The sequence below is a fragment of the Onychomys torridus genome, chromosome 2, assembly GCF_903995425.1.
Source record: "Onychomys torridus chromosome 2, mOncTor1.1, whole genome shotgun sequence".
Lineage (NCBI taxonomy): Eukaryota > Metazoa > Chordata > Mammalia > Rodentia > Cricetidae > Onychomys > Onychomys torridus.
The window spans coordinates 140,674,683-140,693,642 of record NC_050444.1 but is presented as its reverse complement, the minus strand read 5'-3'; the positions used below and the strand labels follow the sequence as shown (position 1 = coordinate 140,693,642).

The following is an 18,960-nucleotide window of genomic DNA, read 5'->3' as shown; positions in this document are numbered from 1 at the left end:
CTACCCTAGCAAGAGCTCCTACATTCATACTCCTCACAACAATTTGAATTGAGGTTGTTGTGTGAAATTCTGGAAAACAAGTATCACAACAAAGCCCTTGTACCACATTTTGATTGATCTATCATTCTTTCTTTCTTCTTCCTAAACTTCTTCCTTCTTTTTCTTTCCCAAGACAGGCTCTCACTATGTAGCCCTGGCTGTCCTGAAACTTACTATGGAGACCAGGCTGGCCTCAAACTCAGAGATCCACCTGCTTCTGCCTTCCAAGTGCTGGGATTAAAGTCGTGCACCACTACACTGGGCTTTGATATTTAATTTCAAATCTAATCTGTGTATCAGCTACACAAATACAAAATAAGAGCCATGCAAAAGAAATCTCTGATTTTTAACAAGCATGGTGGCATAATCTCTGCACTTGGGAGGCAGAAACAGGAAGGTGGCCTCAAGGTTGAAGGCAGTCTGAATTACATAGCAAGATACTGTCTTTTAAAAAAGAGAGAGGGCTGGGCAGTGGTGGTGCACGCCTTTAATCCCAGCACTCGGGAGGCAGAGGCAGGCAGATCTCTGTGAGTTCAAGGCCAGACTGGGCTATAATGGGAGTTCCAGGAAAGGCGCAAAGCTACACAGAGAAATGCTGTCTTCAAAAAACCAAACCAAAACAAAACAAAACAAAAACAAAAAAAAAAAAAAAAAAAAACCCAAAAAAAGAGAGAGAAAAAAAGAAAAAGGGAGAAAGAGAGAGGGAAAAAGAGAAAGAAAAAACACCCTAAGTAGAATTCCAATGAAAGTGAACCGTAACTCACACTTACATCAGTGACCTTCTGACACATCCTGCACTTAGTTGAAACGCCACTGGTATATATGGTAACAATAGGCTTCTTTAGCTCATAAGAAGATAGGCATAACTGGCTGCAGAAATCTTTGCATGAAGAGGAATTTTCAAATTTGATTGTGATCACATCCATTGGATTTAAAATGTCTCTAAAAACAAATAACAAAGACAAATGTGCAATGATTCTACCTTCTTCCTCTCTGGGAGCTAAAATGTTATTTTAGCTAGGAATAACTATTGCATAGTAGTTAAAAACCTGCATAAATCATCTGAAACACAGTGCTGATGATAAGTTCTGTTACTTCTCAGTTAAATGATTATGAGTGAAGCAATTACTGTCTCCACTATCTCATGTGTAAAGTGGGGCTTATAATATCTAATGTCAGCATTTGTACAAGAATTATATTTAACAAAAATAGACTTCCAGCTCTCTGCTGGAGTCAGTAAGACTAGATTCAGTGGCCATCCCACAGCATGTGTCTTCTACGCAACAACTGTCAATAGTATAATCCTGACTGAGATCATAAATGAATAGTTTAAATTAAAATCTTCAAGATGAACTATGAAATAATAAAAATTAGCATGCTATATAAATTTTAGCTATAAGTGCTGAGAAGAACACAACACCAATAACTTAGTTCTGAGACTTCTAGAGCCATTTTATAAGAGCCAATTATTGCAATAAGCACTGAAAGCAACACCTGGTTAGAGAGAGGCTAAATGCTGCTGTTCTCCAAAGCATAAAAATTGAAGGAAACATTCAAAATAGAAACACTAGTGGAGGGAGGTAACAAAGTAACTATCGATGACTGTAATTTTACACATATAAGTACAGTGAATTATGACTATACCAGTTATTAAGTATCACAGAAAACACTATGAGGGAAGTGGTACTGTCATTTCTAATTTTCAGATCAGGAGACTAAATGAGAGGTTAAACTGAAGTGCCTCTCAAATCTAGAGAGTCTGGAGTGAGCCATTCTACTAGCCTACAACTTGTACACCTTTATTTTTATTTTATGTATGTACGTGCACATGTGTGCAGAGGCCAAAGTCATTCCTCTTCAAGCACCATCCACCTTGTTGTTCAGTGAAAGACTGGGGCCTGAGGCTCTCTGACTACTGCATGCTGCCCCAGGGATCTAGCCCCAGGGATCCTCATGTGTCCACTTCCCCAGTGCTGGGATTGCAAACATTCACCACTAAGCCCATCATTTTTAAATGTTTTAGATAGGATCTCACTATGTAGCCTTGGCTGGCCTGGAACTCACTAAGCAAACGAGGCTGGCGCCCAAGTCAGAAACCCACTGACCTCTGTCTCTGTCTCCCATGTGCTGGGATTAAAGGCATGAGATACTGTGCCCAGCATTTTATGTGGATGCTTGGGATCAAATCAAGTCCCCATGCTTACAGAGCAAGTTCTTGACCAACTGAGCCATTTTCCCATCCCACATATCGTTATTATTCATAACTATTATATGGTAAGCTATGAAAAGATAATAAAAATTGTCTACATTTTCTAAAATTTACCTAAGCTTAAAAATATATGTGTTTCTACAAGATGTGGTGGTCCAATAGCACTTGAGTGGGAAGGCAGGAGGATTCAGAGGTCAAGGTCAGGGACTGGAGAGGTGGCTCAGTGGTTAAGAACAATGACTGCTCTTTCAGAGGACCTGGGTTCAGTTCCTATGACCTACATGGCAGCTCACAATGGTCTGTAACTCCAGTTTCAGGGGATCCAACACTCTCATACAAACATGCAGTCAAAACACTAAGAAAGTCATTAAAAAAAAAAAATAGTTCAAGGTCATCCAACTACATACGACGTTCAAAACCAGTATGGGCTACGTCAGACCCCGTCTCACAAAGCAATCATAAAAGGCTGGTGAGATAGCTTAGCTGGCAGAGATACTTGCCACCAAGCCTGACAACCTGAGCTGAAGGGACAGGACCCTCCTAGTGGAGCCAACTCCCACAAGTTGTTTTCTGACCTTGTGTGTGCATGCACATGTACACACACAGATAACATACAAGATAAATGAATCTAAAAACATTTTGGGGGGCTGGAGAGATGGCTCAGAGGTTAAGAGAACTGACTGCTCTTCCAGAGGTCCTGAGTTCAATTCCCAGCACCCACATGGTGGCTCACAACCTTCTGTAATGAGATCTGGAGCCCTCTTCTGTGTACATAATAAATAAATAAATCTTTTTTTTAAAGAAAAATTTTTTTCTTTCTTTCTTTTTTTTTTTTTTTAAGTTGAGGACTGAACCCAGGGCCTTGCGCTTACGCTCTACCACTGAGCTAAATCTTCAACCCCAAAAAAAAACCATTTTTGAACCAATCAATCAAACATCAAATATGTGCTTACATATTTACTTCAGATAAAGTACTGAATGTGGTTTCTCACTAAAAACCATAACATATTATATTTAGCCAGATGTAATGGCACATATCTACAATTTCAGTACTTGAGGGATAGGGGCAATGAGGCTCACAATTTCAAAGTCTTATGTAAATCAGTTCAAGGCCAGTCTGGGTTACATGAAAACTTGTCTCAAAAATAAACAAAACCAGCCGGGCAGCAGTGGCACACGCCTTTAATCCCAGCACCCCGGAGGCAGAGCCAGGCGGATCTCTGTGAGTTCAAGGATAGCCTGGTCTACAGAGCAAGATTCAGGACAGGCACCAAAACTACTCAGAGAATCCCTGTTTCGAAAAACAAATAAATAATTAATAAAAACTAAACAAACAAAAACAAAACAAATCTGGAGCTGGAGAAATGGCTCATGGGTTAAGAGCACTGGATGCTCTTCCAGAGGACCCAGGTTTGATTCCTAGTGCCCACATGGCAACTTACAACCATCTGTAACTCCAGTTCCACAAGGTATAAAGCCTTCTTTGGCCTCCTCTGGCACCAGGCACACATGTGGTGCACAGACATACATGCAGGCAAAACACTCATATACATAAAAATTAAGAAAACATCGTGCACATACTATTATTATGTAATAATACACAGTTAAATTCTTTATTAATAAGATCTCATTTATTAAGCATTTATAATGTTCTAAGTTGTATGCTAATGCTGCCTCATTAAAATCCTAAGAAGTACATATAACTTGATGAAAAAAAAGAAAAATTGATGTTCTGAAAAGTCAAAATATCAACCTGACACTCTGCCTCAATAAATAAATAAATAGATGGATAGATAGATGGGTAGACAGACAGATAGACGGATGGATGGATGGATGGATGGATGGATAGATAGATAAAGTGAGGCAGTGATGGCGCACATCTTAACCCAGCACTCAGTAGGTAGATAGATAGATAGATAGATGAAGTGAGGCAGTGATGGCGCACATCTTAACCCAGCACTCAGTAGGTAGATAGATAGATAGATAGATGAAGTGAGGCAGTGATGGCGCACATCTTAACCCAGCACTCAGTAGGTAGATAGATAGATAGATAGATAAAGTGAGGCAGTGATGGCGCACATCTTAACGCAGCACTCAGTAGGCAGAGACAGGTGATCTCTGTGAGTTTGAGGCCAGCCTGGTCTACAAATCAAGTTCTAGAACAACAGCCAGGGCTGTTACACAGAAAAACTCTGTCTCAAAAAACAAAAACAAAAAAAAATGAAGTAAAGTGAGGAAGCCAGGAATCATAGTGCACAACTTCAATCCCAGCACTTGAGGCAGAAACAGGTAGATCTCTGTGAGTTCGAGGCCAACCTGGTCTACGTAACAAATTCCAGGACAGCCAGAACTACACAGAGAAATCCTATCTCAAAAAAAAAAAGAAAGAAAGAAAAACAGAAAGAAAGAAAGAAAGAAAGAAAGGAAGGAAGGAAGGAAGGAAGGAAGGAAGGAAGGAAGGAAGAGAAGAAAGTGAAAGTTTAGGAACCCTGTACTTGGAGCAGTGTGTGCAGGTTTTCTTGGGCTGAGGAGACTGGCAGACAGTTGAGTATCTCGTGATGCATTCCGTGGAACAGAAAAGCTGAGCACATCCTGTCTTATGAAGTAGTTTTTTACAACCAGAACAGAGCACATGAGTAGTTGGAATTGAAGAAACTAATGAATTTGAGCTGGACGACGATGGACCAAGCTGAAAACCTAGCAAGACAATAAGAACAAAAAACAAACAAAAACAGAAAGCAATGTCAGTTTCACCAATGCATGCATTTTCAAGGAAAAAACTTGTTAGTTTTTGAAAGCCATTACACTAAGAAAACAATAACCATGCTCCAAAACAAAGAGTTTCAACTTTTTTTACCACAACCCTTAGTAAATATTGTATTTTAGTTAAAAACCAGTTCTCACATACACATATGCCTCAGACTTATGATCCTTCTGTCTCACATTCACAGGTCCTGATTATGATTGTGTACCACTTTCAGCCACTTGCACACACATGTGCACATATAACTTAGCCAAAAGGTGTTGGTTTGTTTTTCCAAGACAAGGTTTCTCTGTGTAACCCTGGCTGTCCTGGAACTCATTCTGTAGACCAGGCTGGCCTGGAACTCACAGAAATCCACTTGCTTCTGCCTCCTAAGTACTGGGATTAAAAACATGTTCTACCACTCCCAACTAGAAGCAGAAGTTTTATAAAAATACATTTCCTTAATACATATATCACCTTCTGATATAACCTTAATGTCTTTCAATTTTTAAAAGGCCAATGATGACCAGTTTCCATACTGAAAAATATACTCTAAAAGAGGAGAAAGACTTCCAGGCAAGACTTCCATCCCTCAGTTCTACCAACTGTAACAAACTTTACTAGTTTTGTTTCTTACCAAGAGAAGTGTCATTCGCTGAAAATACAGCACTAATTTTCAGTTCACTTTCTTCAAGTTCATATTCCTTAAAAACAAGAGAGAGGAGAAGGAGAGAAATAAATATAATAGACATGAATAAACTAGAAAGTCAATTAAAAAACTGATTCTGAGCTGGGCAATGGAGGTACACCCCATTAGCCCCAGCACTCAGGAGGCAGAGGCAGGCAGCTCTCATGTGAGTTTGGGGCCAGCCTAGACTACAGAGCAGTTTCCAGGACAGCCAGAGCTACATAGATATCCTATCTCAAAAAAAAAACAAAAACAAAAATTCTGATCCTGTCACATCCATCTTTTATACATCCTACTCATAGTCTTTTTCATAAAAACCTCAAAAATCAGAATCATAAGACTAGACACAATCTTTACTAAGATTGTCTTTCAAAATTAGAAAACATTTGCAGTTATACCTATTTTTCAAAAGTCATCTTGATAGATGAGAATATAGTATGTAGCCATTCCATCTTGCACACTACTTATTTGTGTATGCTTGCGTATGTACATGTGTGGGAAAATATGTGCACGTGCACAGAGATACTAGAGTTCCATGTCAGGTGTTTTCCTCAATCACTCTATACCACACTTAATTAAGATAAGGTCTCTCACTCAACAAAGCCGGAGTTCACCAATTGCCTAGACTAATCCAGCAGGCTCCAGGGATCCTCCTTATCTCCCCAGCACTGGGATCACAGTCCATGCTCAACTTTTTATATTTGCTCCCAACATTTTTACTGTAAAAACACAAAAGGGACGACAACAAACAGTTTTCAGTTTGGGTTCAGTTAATTTATCTGGTGAGTGAGTGAATCCAAGGAATAGTGACATCTGAACACTGATCTTGAAAAATCAATGACTTCAAGTTACCCAACAATAAATATCTGTATTTGCATTCTAGCACCCAGTAAGACATCCAGTTTCCAAAGGAGTGACGATCTGCAACCCTCAGAATTCCTCTTGCCACTGCCACAGAATGACCACTGCAGATCTACCTCCCTCTCCAAGGAAGTCTCAGAGTTAAGATACCTATGGGAAGCCCAGTTATCCACTACCTGAGCGGTTTGGGGTTTTTTGTTTGTTTGTTTGTTTTTTGAGATACAGTTTCTCTGTGCAGCTTTGATGGTCCTAGAACTTGCTCTGTAGACCAGGCTGGCCTCAAACTCACAGCAATCTGCCTGCCTCTGCCTCCTGATTACTGGGATTTAAAGGCATATGTCACCACCACTACCTGGCACCTGAGCTGTTTTTAAAAGTGACTTCTAGGGCTGGAGAGGTGGCTCAGAGGTTAAGAACACTGGTTGTTCTTCCAGAGGTCCTGAGTTCAATTCCCAGCAACCACATGGTAGCTCTCAACCATCTGTAGTAAGATCTGGCTCCCTCTTCTGGCTTATAGGGATACATGCAAACAGAACACTGTATACATGATAAATAAATAAGTCTTTAAAAAAAAAAAGTGACTTTTATTTGATATATGGTGTGGTCCTTCAGTGATATTTTAGCTTTTTAGCTGAATATTGGAAATCTGATCTCAGATCAACAGCCTTCAACAGTGCATACTTGCATACTACTTATTTCTTACGTTATATTCAAGAGTGGTAAATTAAATGAGTGACATTTATAATTAATATTTAGTTGAATATTTAATATGAAATAAAATGAGTGACATAAAGTTTAGTTCTCAATTAGTAATTTGTTTTCCCCTTTGAGATAAATCTCATGTGACTAGGCTAACCTTGAACTTCTGATCCTTCAAACTCTAGCTAGGATTATAGGCATGAGGCACCTGGTTTATACGATGCTGAATTGAACCCAAAACTTTGTTCATTTTAGGCAAACAAACTCTACCACCTAAGCTAAGGCTTTAGCCCCTAAATTAATAATTTTAGCCAATATATTTACAAGCTGTCCTATCTATTAATGATCAATGAGATACAAAAATTTCAATGCAAGCAAGCCTGGTGGTGTAGCTCATACCTTTAATCCCAGCACATGCCGGGCAGGCAGAAGCAAGATCTCTGAGTTCAAGGCCAGCCTGGTCTACAGACTGGTCTACAGAGAGAGTTCCAGAACAGCCAGTTTGGGGTGGGGAGTGGGGGGCGGACACTCAATGCAGTCTGCTTATTATATAGAAGTCATCCAGATAAGGTAACCTGCTGACGCCCCACACAACCTAAGTCAGAAGCTCATTTTTAGTAAAAGGGAGGACCTGTAGGGTCCTGGCCCCTGTTTTGGGTAACTGTTGCCTTGCTTGCTAACCTTGACCTTGATATCCTCCCTATGCTAATTCCCTGTGAGATTCCACCCTCCTGAATGCTTAAGGGAAGTTCCTTGTCTGTGTATCCTGCATATCATATTAGGCGTCAACAGCTTAGATGCAAGATTGTAAAACATCGGAAGCAAACTTCTGCCCTCCTGGGTTCTCCCATTGTGCTATAAGCCTGTATTTAAGACCTCCTCCCTCCTTCAATAAACGGCATTCGGCATTCAAAAAAAAAAAAAAAAGGAAGAAAGAAATTGAAGACAGCGATGTTCTAAAACAGGAAGTGGTGATGGTGTCATGGGCCTATGAGGATGCTGGACTAAAATCTATCAAATTGTGCAAACAGGAAAATTGTATACTATGTGAATTATCTGTCAATAAAGATCTTATTAAAAAGTCATCACAACGGGGGCTGGAGAAATGGCTCATCAGTTAAGAGTGCTTCCAACTTTTCCAGAAGGCCAGAATTTGGTTCCCACTACTACCATTGGGCAGCTTGCAACTGCCTGTAACTAAAGGATGCGCGCACAAATTATAAGTAAATCATCACAAGGAGATCATTTTGTTTTGTTTTGTTTTTTCAAGACAAGGTTTATCTGGGTAGTTTTGGTGCTTGTCCTGGATCTCACTCTGTAGACCAGGCTGGCCTCGAACTGACAGAGATCCACCTGACTCTTCCTCCCAAGTGCTAAGATAAAAGGCGTGCGCCACCACTGCCCAGCTAGGAAATCATTTTTATCCTTAATATAATTATTTTAAATGTTAGAAAATGAAGCTGGCTGTGGTGGTTTGGCCTATTAATCCCAACACTTGGTGAGACCAAGAAGAAAGATACCACAAGTTGTTGGCCAGCCTGGGATATATAGTGAGTTCCAGGCCAAGATATGTTATACAGGGTGAGTCTGTCTCAAGAAAAGAAAGTTAGAAAATGTAAGCCTTAAACAACAACAGAAAAAAATTGTTAATATAAAGCTGCTTTTATACTAAAGTCAATTACCTTATTTTTTTTTTCTTGTCTAAATGACCGGATATATAGCAAAACAAAAGAGGGGGGGTCAGACCTGGTTTGCAGCTCAATAGGCGTGCCACTGGGTTCCATTCCTATCATCACATAATGTAGGTATGGTCACCCTTGCCTGTAATCTCAGCTCTCAAAGAGGAAGAGATAGGAAAATGAGGTCATTCTTAGCTATAAAGTTTCAGGCTAATATTTATAAAACTATTTACTGATACATGCAAAGAAGTAGAGGTACTATATCACTTTCTCCTGTTGTGGGAATTTGTTCCTTTCAGCTAATGGCTTTGAGGTACAAGCCCTAGGGTGTGGCTTTGTCTATGTTTGTGACCCTTTATGAGCTGAGAGAGAGGACTTGAGCGCTCTCTTGGGTGGTGAGGACTGGGTCAGGTGGCATGGAGCAACTTGCAGTTGGTCCCCAGCTCCCCTGGGCAGAATAGCAGGACTCAGCAACTGGATCAGTGGTGGCATCTTCCTTATTCTCTATCAGTGAGAGTATTATCCCCATTTTATACTTTAATAAATTCTTGAGATCCTTTAACAGACTCTCATAGTTTCACATAACAAGTGGCGCCCAATGTGGGGCATGAACCCATGACCCTGAGATTTAGATTTGCATGCTTAGCAGGGTGGTGGTGGCAAAGGCATTTAGGAGGCAGAGCCAGGCGGATTTCTGTGAGTTCAAGGCCAGCCTGGGCTACAGAGTGAGTTCCAGGAAAGGTGCAAAGCCACAGAGAAACCCTGTCTCGAAAAACAAAAAACAAAACAAAAAAAGATTCACACGCTCTACCGACTTATCAGAAAGAATGCTTAAGATTTTAAAATTAGTTTTATCAACCTGTAATATTATCTAATGCTCCTGATATAGCTCCCTAAAATTTTTGTTTTGGGGTGTTTTTTTTTGAGGTGGGGGGTCTTGTTTGGTTGATTAGTTTTTTTGTTTTGTTGAGACAGGGTCTCACTATTTAGCCTTGGCTGGCCTGAAGCTCCCTATATAGACCATGCTGGCATCAGCTCCTAGAGATCCACCTTCCTCTGTCTGGGATTAAAGGTATACACCATCATGCTTTATTTCCTGAGTTTTAAACTTTCATTACTTGCAGTTCCTACCACCACGTTTCTGTGGTGATATTTTGTTTGTGATCTAACAAAGCTTGACTAAAGATCAGAGTGCGGAGCTAGGCCACTAGTTAGCCACAGAGCCAGGCACTGGTGGCACACACCTTTAATCCCAGCACTAGGGGGGCTGAGACAGGCATTGATATGGCTCAGCGGAGAAAGGAGGGAGGAGACAGGAACTAGGTCTCTTTCAGGCTGAGGAGTTGGAGAGGTAATAAGTGGTGGCTGGCTGCTCTGATTCTCTGATCTTTCAGCATTTACTGATATCTGGCTCTGGGTTTTTATTAAGACCAATTAGGATTCATGTTATACATTTCCTGTTCACTGGTTTCAATTTTACCAAGTGAAAACAAGCAACCAAGAATACCTGTGGCATTTTTATTCTGCCTTCCAATCTATCTACAAACCACCTTGCAAACTCTTACCTTAGGAAAGGAAACCTCTCTAAGTGCTCAGTATCCTTTCCCTCTTACCACTCCATCGAACCCCCCTTACTTTCCTCTCCTCTCCATCTCCACCTTGGTCTCTTCTTCCTCTATTTATATATTAATATTTGTTCCTTAAGAAGCTATTACTATTCACCCATTTCCCTCCCTTTACAGTCAAACTTTAAAAGTATTTCATTCTTGGGCTAGTGAAACAGTTCAGATGATAAAGGCACTTGCTGTGTGTACTGGTACCAGCATAGTGAGGTATTGCTGTGAGACCTGACCATGTTTTGGGGAAGACTGTGAAGGGTTTTAGGCTCGAAAAGCCATTGAGTGTTAAGTGCTCTGTGGGATGTTCTGTGGGAACTTGGAAGATAAGAATATTGAGAGCAGTGCAGAGGATGGAGGCCTGACTTGTGAAATTTCAGGGGGAAGTTTAGAGACTCTACTGGGGCCATGTGTTATTTCGAATTAAGAGTTTGTGGTTCTGGTTAGCTGGGGCTGAAGATTCAGCTGTGATTAACAAAATACCAGAACTACTAAAGTGAAACTTTGCTTTACTGGAAACTTGATGGTGGTCAACTGGAGCTAAGAAACCATTGGTGATTAAGAAGAGACCAGCATCACTGAGATGAAATCTTCTGGGAAGTGTTTCCTAAACACAGAAAAGCTATGTTTCAGAGGTAGCCAAGGTTGTACCTCATGCTGGCAGCCTGACTTGGTAATGTATAAGTGTCACCCTGGTGGTACTGGTTTTGAAGGCATGAAGGGGTCATGGAGAACAGCTGAGGCTGGTACTGCAAGAGGCCAGAAGAGGTCATTAGTGAAGGTGCAGCCTCAGTGGCAGGTGGCAGCCCAGGACTGAGGGGTCAGGCAGAAAAGTTGAGGCTTGGCACCATGAAGAGAGCCTATGATAGGCTATTAGTGAAAGTGCAGCCTAGCTGCAGCAGAAGACCCCAGCATTTTTAAGATGCCAGAACCATGGACAACCAAGACACAGCAGCAGCAGCAGTAGAGTGGAGGCAGCCAGAGCCTAGAAGACAAGCTATGTGTCCTGCAGTGGGCAGAGATGGACAAGTGACCGAAACCCTTTGGAGAAGTCCAAAAGATTGAGTGGATCCCAGACTTCGGAAGACTGAAATCTGATTTGACTGACTGTGCCCTGGTTTTTCCCTCTTGAAGTAAAGTACTTAACTAGAGCCCATAGTTGAGAATTTTAAAAGAGACTGACTATTTTAAAGGGACAAAAATTATAATGTGTTTGAATTTGTAAAGACTGTGGGACTTTTAAAAGCTATTTATGTTTGTAATGTGACATCTTGGGGATGAGTAGGAAAGGAAGGGCTGTGGCTTACAGTGATGTGTTTGTGTGCCAAGTTGACAAGGGGTCAGTTATACTATTTTGTTTTGGGTTTGTTTTTGTCTAGTTTGTTGTCAACTTGACACAGCTAGAGTCATCAGAGAGGAAGGAGCCTCAGTTGAGGAACTGCCTCCACGAGATCCAGCTGTAAGGCCTTTTCTCAATTAGTGATCAATGGGGGAGGGCCCAGTCCATAGTGGTTGGTGCCATCCCTGGGCTGGTAGTCCTGGAGTCTGTAAAAAAGCAGGCTGAGCAAGCCAGTAAACAGCACCTCTCTATGGCCTCTGCATCAGCTCCTGACTCCAGGATCCTGCCCTGTTTGAGTTCCTATCCTGACTTTCTTCAGTAATGAACAGCAATGTCAAAATGTAAGCCAGATAAACCCTTTCCTCCCCAACTTGCTGTTCGTCACAGTGTTTTGTCCCCACAATAGAAACCCTAGCTGGGCAGTGGTGGCACACACCTTTAATCCCAGCACTCAGAAGGCAGAGGCAGGTGGATCTCTGTGAGTTTGAGGCCAGCCTGGTCTACAGAACAAGTTCCAGGACAGATTACAAAGTTTTCTCTTGAAACCCCCCTGCCAAAAAGAAAGAAAGAAGAGAAGAAAAGAAAGAAAGAGAACCCTAAAATACTGTACAAACCTGACAACCTGAGCCATTTCTGATCCCATGATAGGAAGAATAAACTCAGGAAAGCTACCATCTGACCTACACACACACACATCATGGCACATACATACCCACACTCACACACATCAATACACATACACAACTTTAAAAACAAATACTTCATTCTTTCTCTATGGTCTCATTTTGATTCCCTCTTGAATTCAATGCAATCAGGCTAGTAGTTAAGAATACTTAAAAACAGCCAACCATTTCACAATTGCTAATCCAGTAACTGCTTTTAAGATCCATTACTACTTGGTCTCTTGGCAACATCTAACATAGTCAATGATTCCAACATCTTTGATTTCCTCATTTCATCACTTTTTGTTTTTTCAGATTTACTCATTTATTAGAGTGTTCTGCCTGCAAGTATGTCTGTATACCACATATGTTCCTGACAACCACAGAGGTCAGGTAAGGATGTCAGACCTTCTGGAACTGAAGTTACAGACAGTTTTGAACACCCATGTGGCTGCAGGAAATCAAACCTGGGTCCTCTGCAAGAACAAGTACTCTTAACTGCTCTGCCATCTTTCTAGCCCTCATCACTACTTTTTTAAAAATTTATTCTCAGGCTAGAGAGGTAGCTCAGCAATTGTAGACGACCTGAGTTCAGTTCACAACTGCCTGTAACTCCAGCTCCTGGAGAATCTGCACTATGGTTTCCACAGACACCTGCAGTCATATGCTCATTAAAAATACAAATAAATCTTTTTATAAAGAAAGCAGCCTTTAAAAGATTTAAAAGAAATGTATTGGGTCTAGATATATGGCTCAGTGGTTAAGGGCATTCAATGACCTTCCAGAAAACCTGAAGTTCAATTCCTAGCATCCACATAGGCAGCTCACAACCATTTCTAACTCCAGTTCTATGGGGCCTAGGCCCTCTTCTGGCCTCTGTAGGCACCAGGCATGCATGTGGTACACTTACATACACACAGGCAAAACACCCACACATGTAAAATTTTTAAAAATTTATTGTGACCCTTCCACTCTGCCAATTCCCCTTGAACTCAAAGAGATCTGCCTGCCTCTGTCTTGAGTACTGGGATAAAAAGAATAACCACACACCTGGGCTATGTTTTGGTTTGTGTTTAATGGCCCAGTGAGTTCCTTAGTAAATATGCAGTAGACAAAGTCTGTACCTTGTGAGGTCTTTGGCAAAGTTATGAAAGTAGAGCCTTCATAAATACCTTACTCCCTACAGTGTCCACTTTTCTCCTTACTGTGGCAAAACAGCCGACAGAGTTCAGAGAAAAGGTGTTTACCCTGGTTACCAAGGATACAGAGTTCATCATGGTGGGAAGGAATACCAACTGGGACTTCATCAATAGCATCCATATCCAAGATTAGGAAGCACAGCAAACTATATGATTTCCAGGACCTGCCCAGAACCACCTACTTCTTCATCGAGGCCCCACCTCCTAAAGGATCCACACCAACCCAAAAAATACCACAATCTGGGAATCAATGTTCCAGCTATGACCTCTGGGGTGGATGCTTTGAAGGAAACATGCCCCACAGAAGTTCATGTATTTAAACAATTGGTCCCCAGTTGGTAGTCCTGTTTAAAGAGTTTGTGAAACCTTTAGGAGGTAGAATCTTGCTGGAAAAATCTAGCACCAAGAAAAGGCTTCAGATTTCATGGCCTAGCCCTACTTCCTGTTTTCTGTCTCTGCTTTCTGTATGAATGACAATGTGACCATTATTTTCTTGCACTTGTCACCATGATTTCCTGACCACTGCCATGTCTTTCCTCATCATAATGGACTGGAACCGCAAGCCAAAATAAACTCACTCCTTCCTAGCGTTTGAGTGATTATTTTGAGTGATTATTTTATACGTGGGTTGTGGGACTGTGGGGGGGGGGGAGGCTTGGTGGCACCTGGAGAGAAGCTCTCCAGCTACACTCCATGAGGTCCATATCCTGAGAGTTCTTACTGAACACACCATGCTGGGGGACTGCTCTGACTTCCAGCTTCCAAAGCCATGAGAACAAGTTTCTACTGTTGGCTGGCGATGGAGCTCAGATCATTTGTTTAATTAAGATATGCAAAGCCCTGGATTTGATCTGAGATATTAGCAAAGCAAGGCCTCTCATGAAAGTACAAGAGAGGCAGGTAATTTGCCAGGAGTCCAAAGTCAGCCACAGCTATCTACTGAAGTCCAGGCCAGCCTGGGCTACAGAATGAGACAACTCAAAACAGCAACAACAAACAAAAGGTTTGTGTAGTTTACTTTTTATATTTTTGTATGTGTGTAAACTGGTGGCACACATGTTCCATGATGAGTGTGTGATGGGAAAAGAACAACTCTGTAAAGTCAGTTCTCTCCTTCCCACTTCACATGGGTTTTAGGGACAAACTCAGGTTACAACATTTGCTCAGCCAGCACCTTTACTGAGCTATCTCACTGGCCTGGTTTATAGTAATGGTAACTTTGTGACAGCAGGATGAAATGACTTAGATAGTACTGTGGTCTGTCCCCTCTGAAACTCATGCTGAAATTTGATTCCTAATTGGTATGTTTACATAGAAAAGTGAAAATTTCATGGAGTCCCATCCCAACACAAAGAACTACAGACAATTAATGACTGTTGGGAGACAATTAGCCTCTCCCAGGTATAAGCCCTCTTATTGGCTGTCCAAAGCAAAGTGGTCAGCCTGGGAACTACATATACACACACAAATAATAAAAAAGGACTTAGGAGGTTGTATTTATATATTTGTGCATACACATACACACACACACACACACACACACACACACACTCTACAATAAAGAAAAAGAGGCTTTCAACTTGGAGGGGGATACAGGAGGGGTTTGAGGCAGGCTGCCTGGGGAGGGCTAAAAGGAGGAGAGGGAGAAGGAAAAGTGATATAATTCTATTTCAATGAAAAATATATTTTTTGGCTGGGCAGTGGTGGCACACGCCTTTAATCCCAGCACTCGGGAGGCAGAGGCAGGCAGATTTCTGTGAGTTCAAGGCCAGCCTGGGCTACCAAGTGAGTTCCAGGGAAGCGCAAAGCTACACAGAGAAACCCTGTCTCCAAAGGAAAAAAAAAAAATGTATAGAAACCCTGGCTCGAAAAACCAAAAAATAAATAAATAAATAAATAAATAAATAAAGTGTTTTTTCCTCTTAACTGAAAATAGACTTTCTCATATAATATATTCTGATCACAGTTCCCCTCCCCAACTCCTCTCAGATCCTCCCCCACCTCCTCACCCACCCAAAACTATACCCTTTCTTTCTCATTAGAAAACAAGCAACTAAAAAAGGAAACAACAACAAAAAAAAAAGCCAAAGAAAAAGTACAAGGAGCACAAACACACAGAAGTCCCTAAGAACACAAAACCAGCTAGGCAGGGCGCACACGCTGTAATCCCAACACTCAGGAGGCAGAGGCAGGCAGATGAGCTCCAGACCAGCCTGGTCTACCGAGTTCCAGGACAGCCAGGACTACACAGAGAAACCTTGTCTCCAAAATAAAACAAAACACAAACGAACAGTCCAGAAAAGTATTATGAGATGAAAGACCTCCAAGTACACCACTGCTATGGTTGGCCATCTACTGCTAGGCATAAGGCCTGCCCTTAAGTCCGGTTTGTTGTGGAATATTACTTTATTTTTGTAAAGATGTGTTACATTTGTTTCACCTTGCCTGCCTAAGGCACCTGATTGGTGTAATAGAAAGTTGAATGGCCAATAGCTAGGCAGTAGAGGGATAGACCGGGTTGGCGGGCAGAAAGTAAGTAGTAAGAGGAATCTAGGATCCAGAGAGAGAGCGTGGAGAAAGAAAGGGAGGGAGGGAGACGGCCAGGACCGGCCATCCAGCCAGACATGGAGGAAGCAGGAAAGTAGGATATACAGAATGAAAGGAAAAGGCCCTGAGGCAAGACAGAGATGAAGAGAAACAGATTAAAGTTATAAGAGCTAGTGGGACAAGCATGAGATAAGGCTGAGCATTCATAACTAATAATAAGTGTCCATGTCATGATTTTGGAGCTGATGAGTGGTCCAGAGAAAGCCTGATACAGGGGTTCATATACCCAGTCAAACTCTGCTGGAGAAAACTAATTCTTCCTTTGTGAGCAGTTGTCAATTAGGTTAGGGAGCCTTGTATCCACCTCCCCTTTCAGCACTGGGACCCCATCTGGCTTAGACCTGTGCAGATCTGTGTATGCTGCAGACTCTGTGAGTTCATATGTGAATCAACCCTGTTGGGTCTAGAAGGCCTTGCTTCCTTGTCTTCCATCCCCTCTGGCTTTTACAATCTTCCTGCCTCCTCTTCTGCAAAGTTCCCTGAGCCCTGAAGGGAGGGATTTAATGGAAACATCTCATTTAGGACTGAGTGTTCCAAGGTCTCTTATTCTCTGCACATTGTTCAGTTTGGGGGGTCTCTGTATTTGTCCCCATCTGTGCAGAAGGAAGCTTCTCTGACAGCTGAGAAGCTGAGAAGACACTAATCTATGAGTACAGCAGATTGTTTTAGGAGTCATTCCACTGCTCCACTCCTTTAGCAGAGTACTATAGTATTGTTTTTCCTCTAGGTCTATCCCAGCAGTATCAGGTATGAGTTGCATCTCATGGACTGGACCTTAAATACAACCAGATGGTGGTTGGTGACTCCCACAACAGTTCAGTACTGTTAAGAACTAGTTTGTCGGGGCTGGAGAGATGGCTCAGAGGTTAAGAACACTGTTTGCTCTTCCAAAGGTCCTGAGTTCAATTCCCAGCAACCACATGGTGGCTCACAACCATCTGTAATGAAATCTGGTGCCCTCTTCTGGCCTGTAGGGACACATGCAGACATGCAGACAGAACACTGTATACATAATAAATAAATAAATAAATGTTAAAAAAAAAAAAAAAGGCTAGTTTGTGGGAGGAATGTGGAAGAGTTTGGAACTTTGAGCTGGGAAAGCCCTTGAATACTCAAAGCAGAGATTTAATGTGTTATTATGAAGGGAGCTAGGGTGAGAAGAATGCTAAAATAAATGTGGATAGTAGAGACCTGATGCATGAAGTTTCAGAAGGAAACAAGGACTCTGTCAGAAACTGAGATGGACCCATTCATGGGATATTTTGACCAATAATCTGTTTTTATTCTGCCTATGTCCTGAGAACTTAAATGAAGTTGATTGAGTTTAAAGGAAGCAGACTAATTTACTGCTGAGAAAACAGCTATAATGTGGTGGTTCCAATGAGACTGGCCCCCACAGGCTCATAAATTTGCACGCTTAGTCCCCAGTTGATGAGCTACCAGAGGAGAATTAGGAGATGAGACCCTGTTGGAGGTGCATCAGTGGGATGGGCTTTGAGGTTTAAAAACCCTACAACAGGCCCAGTATCTCTGTCTGTCCCTGTTTCTCTATCTACCTGCTGCCTGAGGATCAAGATAAAAAGCTCTAGGCTACTTTTCCAGCACCTTGCATATTCTTCCAGATGACCTAAGTAAAGCTCCAGGACCCCAAGTCCATCAGTTCACAATCACCTGAAACTCCAGCCAGAGATCTGATGCACTCTTATCTCCAAAGACACTCAAACTCATGTGACACACATATTAAAAACAGTAATAAAATTCAAATTTAAAGCCAGGTGGTGGTGGTGAATGCCTTTAATCCCAGCACTCGGGAAGCAGAGGATCTCTGTGAGTTTGGGGCCAACCTGGTCTACAGAGTGAGTTAAAAAGAAATCCAAAATTAAATACATAAAAACAATATTAAAATTTAGTAAATAAAAGAAAAATTTGAACAAAGTGTGGTAGCACACACCTTTGATCCTAGCACTCCAGAGGCAGAGGCAGGCAGATCTCTAAGTTTTCTAAGCCAGCCTGGTCTACACAGGGAGTTCCAGGCCAACCAAAACCATACATAGTGAAATTCTTTTTGGGAAAAAAAAAAAAAGAGGCAAAAAACACTGAATAAAATGTATCTATTACAGCTGGGTATGGTGGCATGTGCCTTTAATCCCAGTACTTGGGAAGCAGAAGAAGGAGGATCAAAGATGTCCTCAACTCCAAGTGAGTTCAAAGCCAATTTGGATTACCCAAAACAAACACACAGAATTTTCATTTTTATCTTTTAGTGAACTGCAAATAGTTTCCAGGAGCACACATTAGAAATGGGAAAGCTGACCAATGGCAGTGAAAAGGGAAACCAAGGCTAAACATGAGTAGTTTGGACAGCACACTCCAATGTTTATGATTTACTGTATAGGAGGAAACTGGCCGAAGATGGTAGAGTACCTGCCTAGCTGTGCAAGGCCCTGGGTTCAAGCCCCAGCACTGGGGATGGGGTGGGGTTGGGTGGGGAGAGGGTGGGTTAATATTAGATCTGTAGAGAATAAAATGGCACCACTACACAGTGTTTTGAAGGACTATGTGAGTGAAGGAAGGAAAGTAGCAAACAGTTCACATGAAAAAGAATGAAATGGGGAA

The 18,960-nt window shown here is 41.7% G+C and overlaps 1 protein-coding gene across 2 annotated transcripts in view; it reads right to left on the bottom strand.

The window, feature by feature from the left end:
* Positions 1–18,960, bottom strand: part of Zmym6 (zinc finger MYM-type containing 6) — a 47,946-nt gene that overhangs the window by 24,775 nt on the left and 4,211 nt on the right. For both annotated transcript variants that reach the window (XM_036177673.1, XM_036177674.1), the window contains exons 3-5: positions 5,632–5,698; positions 4,744–4,945; positions 810–981 (exon numbers count right to left, since the gene is read on the bottom strand). In XM_036177673.1, the coding sequence (XP_036033566.1) occupies positions 810–981; positions 4,744–4,945; positions 5,632–5,698 (441 nt within the window). The remainder of the gene's footprint in view (positions 1–809; positions 982–4,743; positions 4,946–5,631; positions 5,699–18,960) is intronic.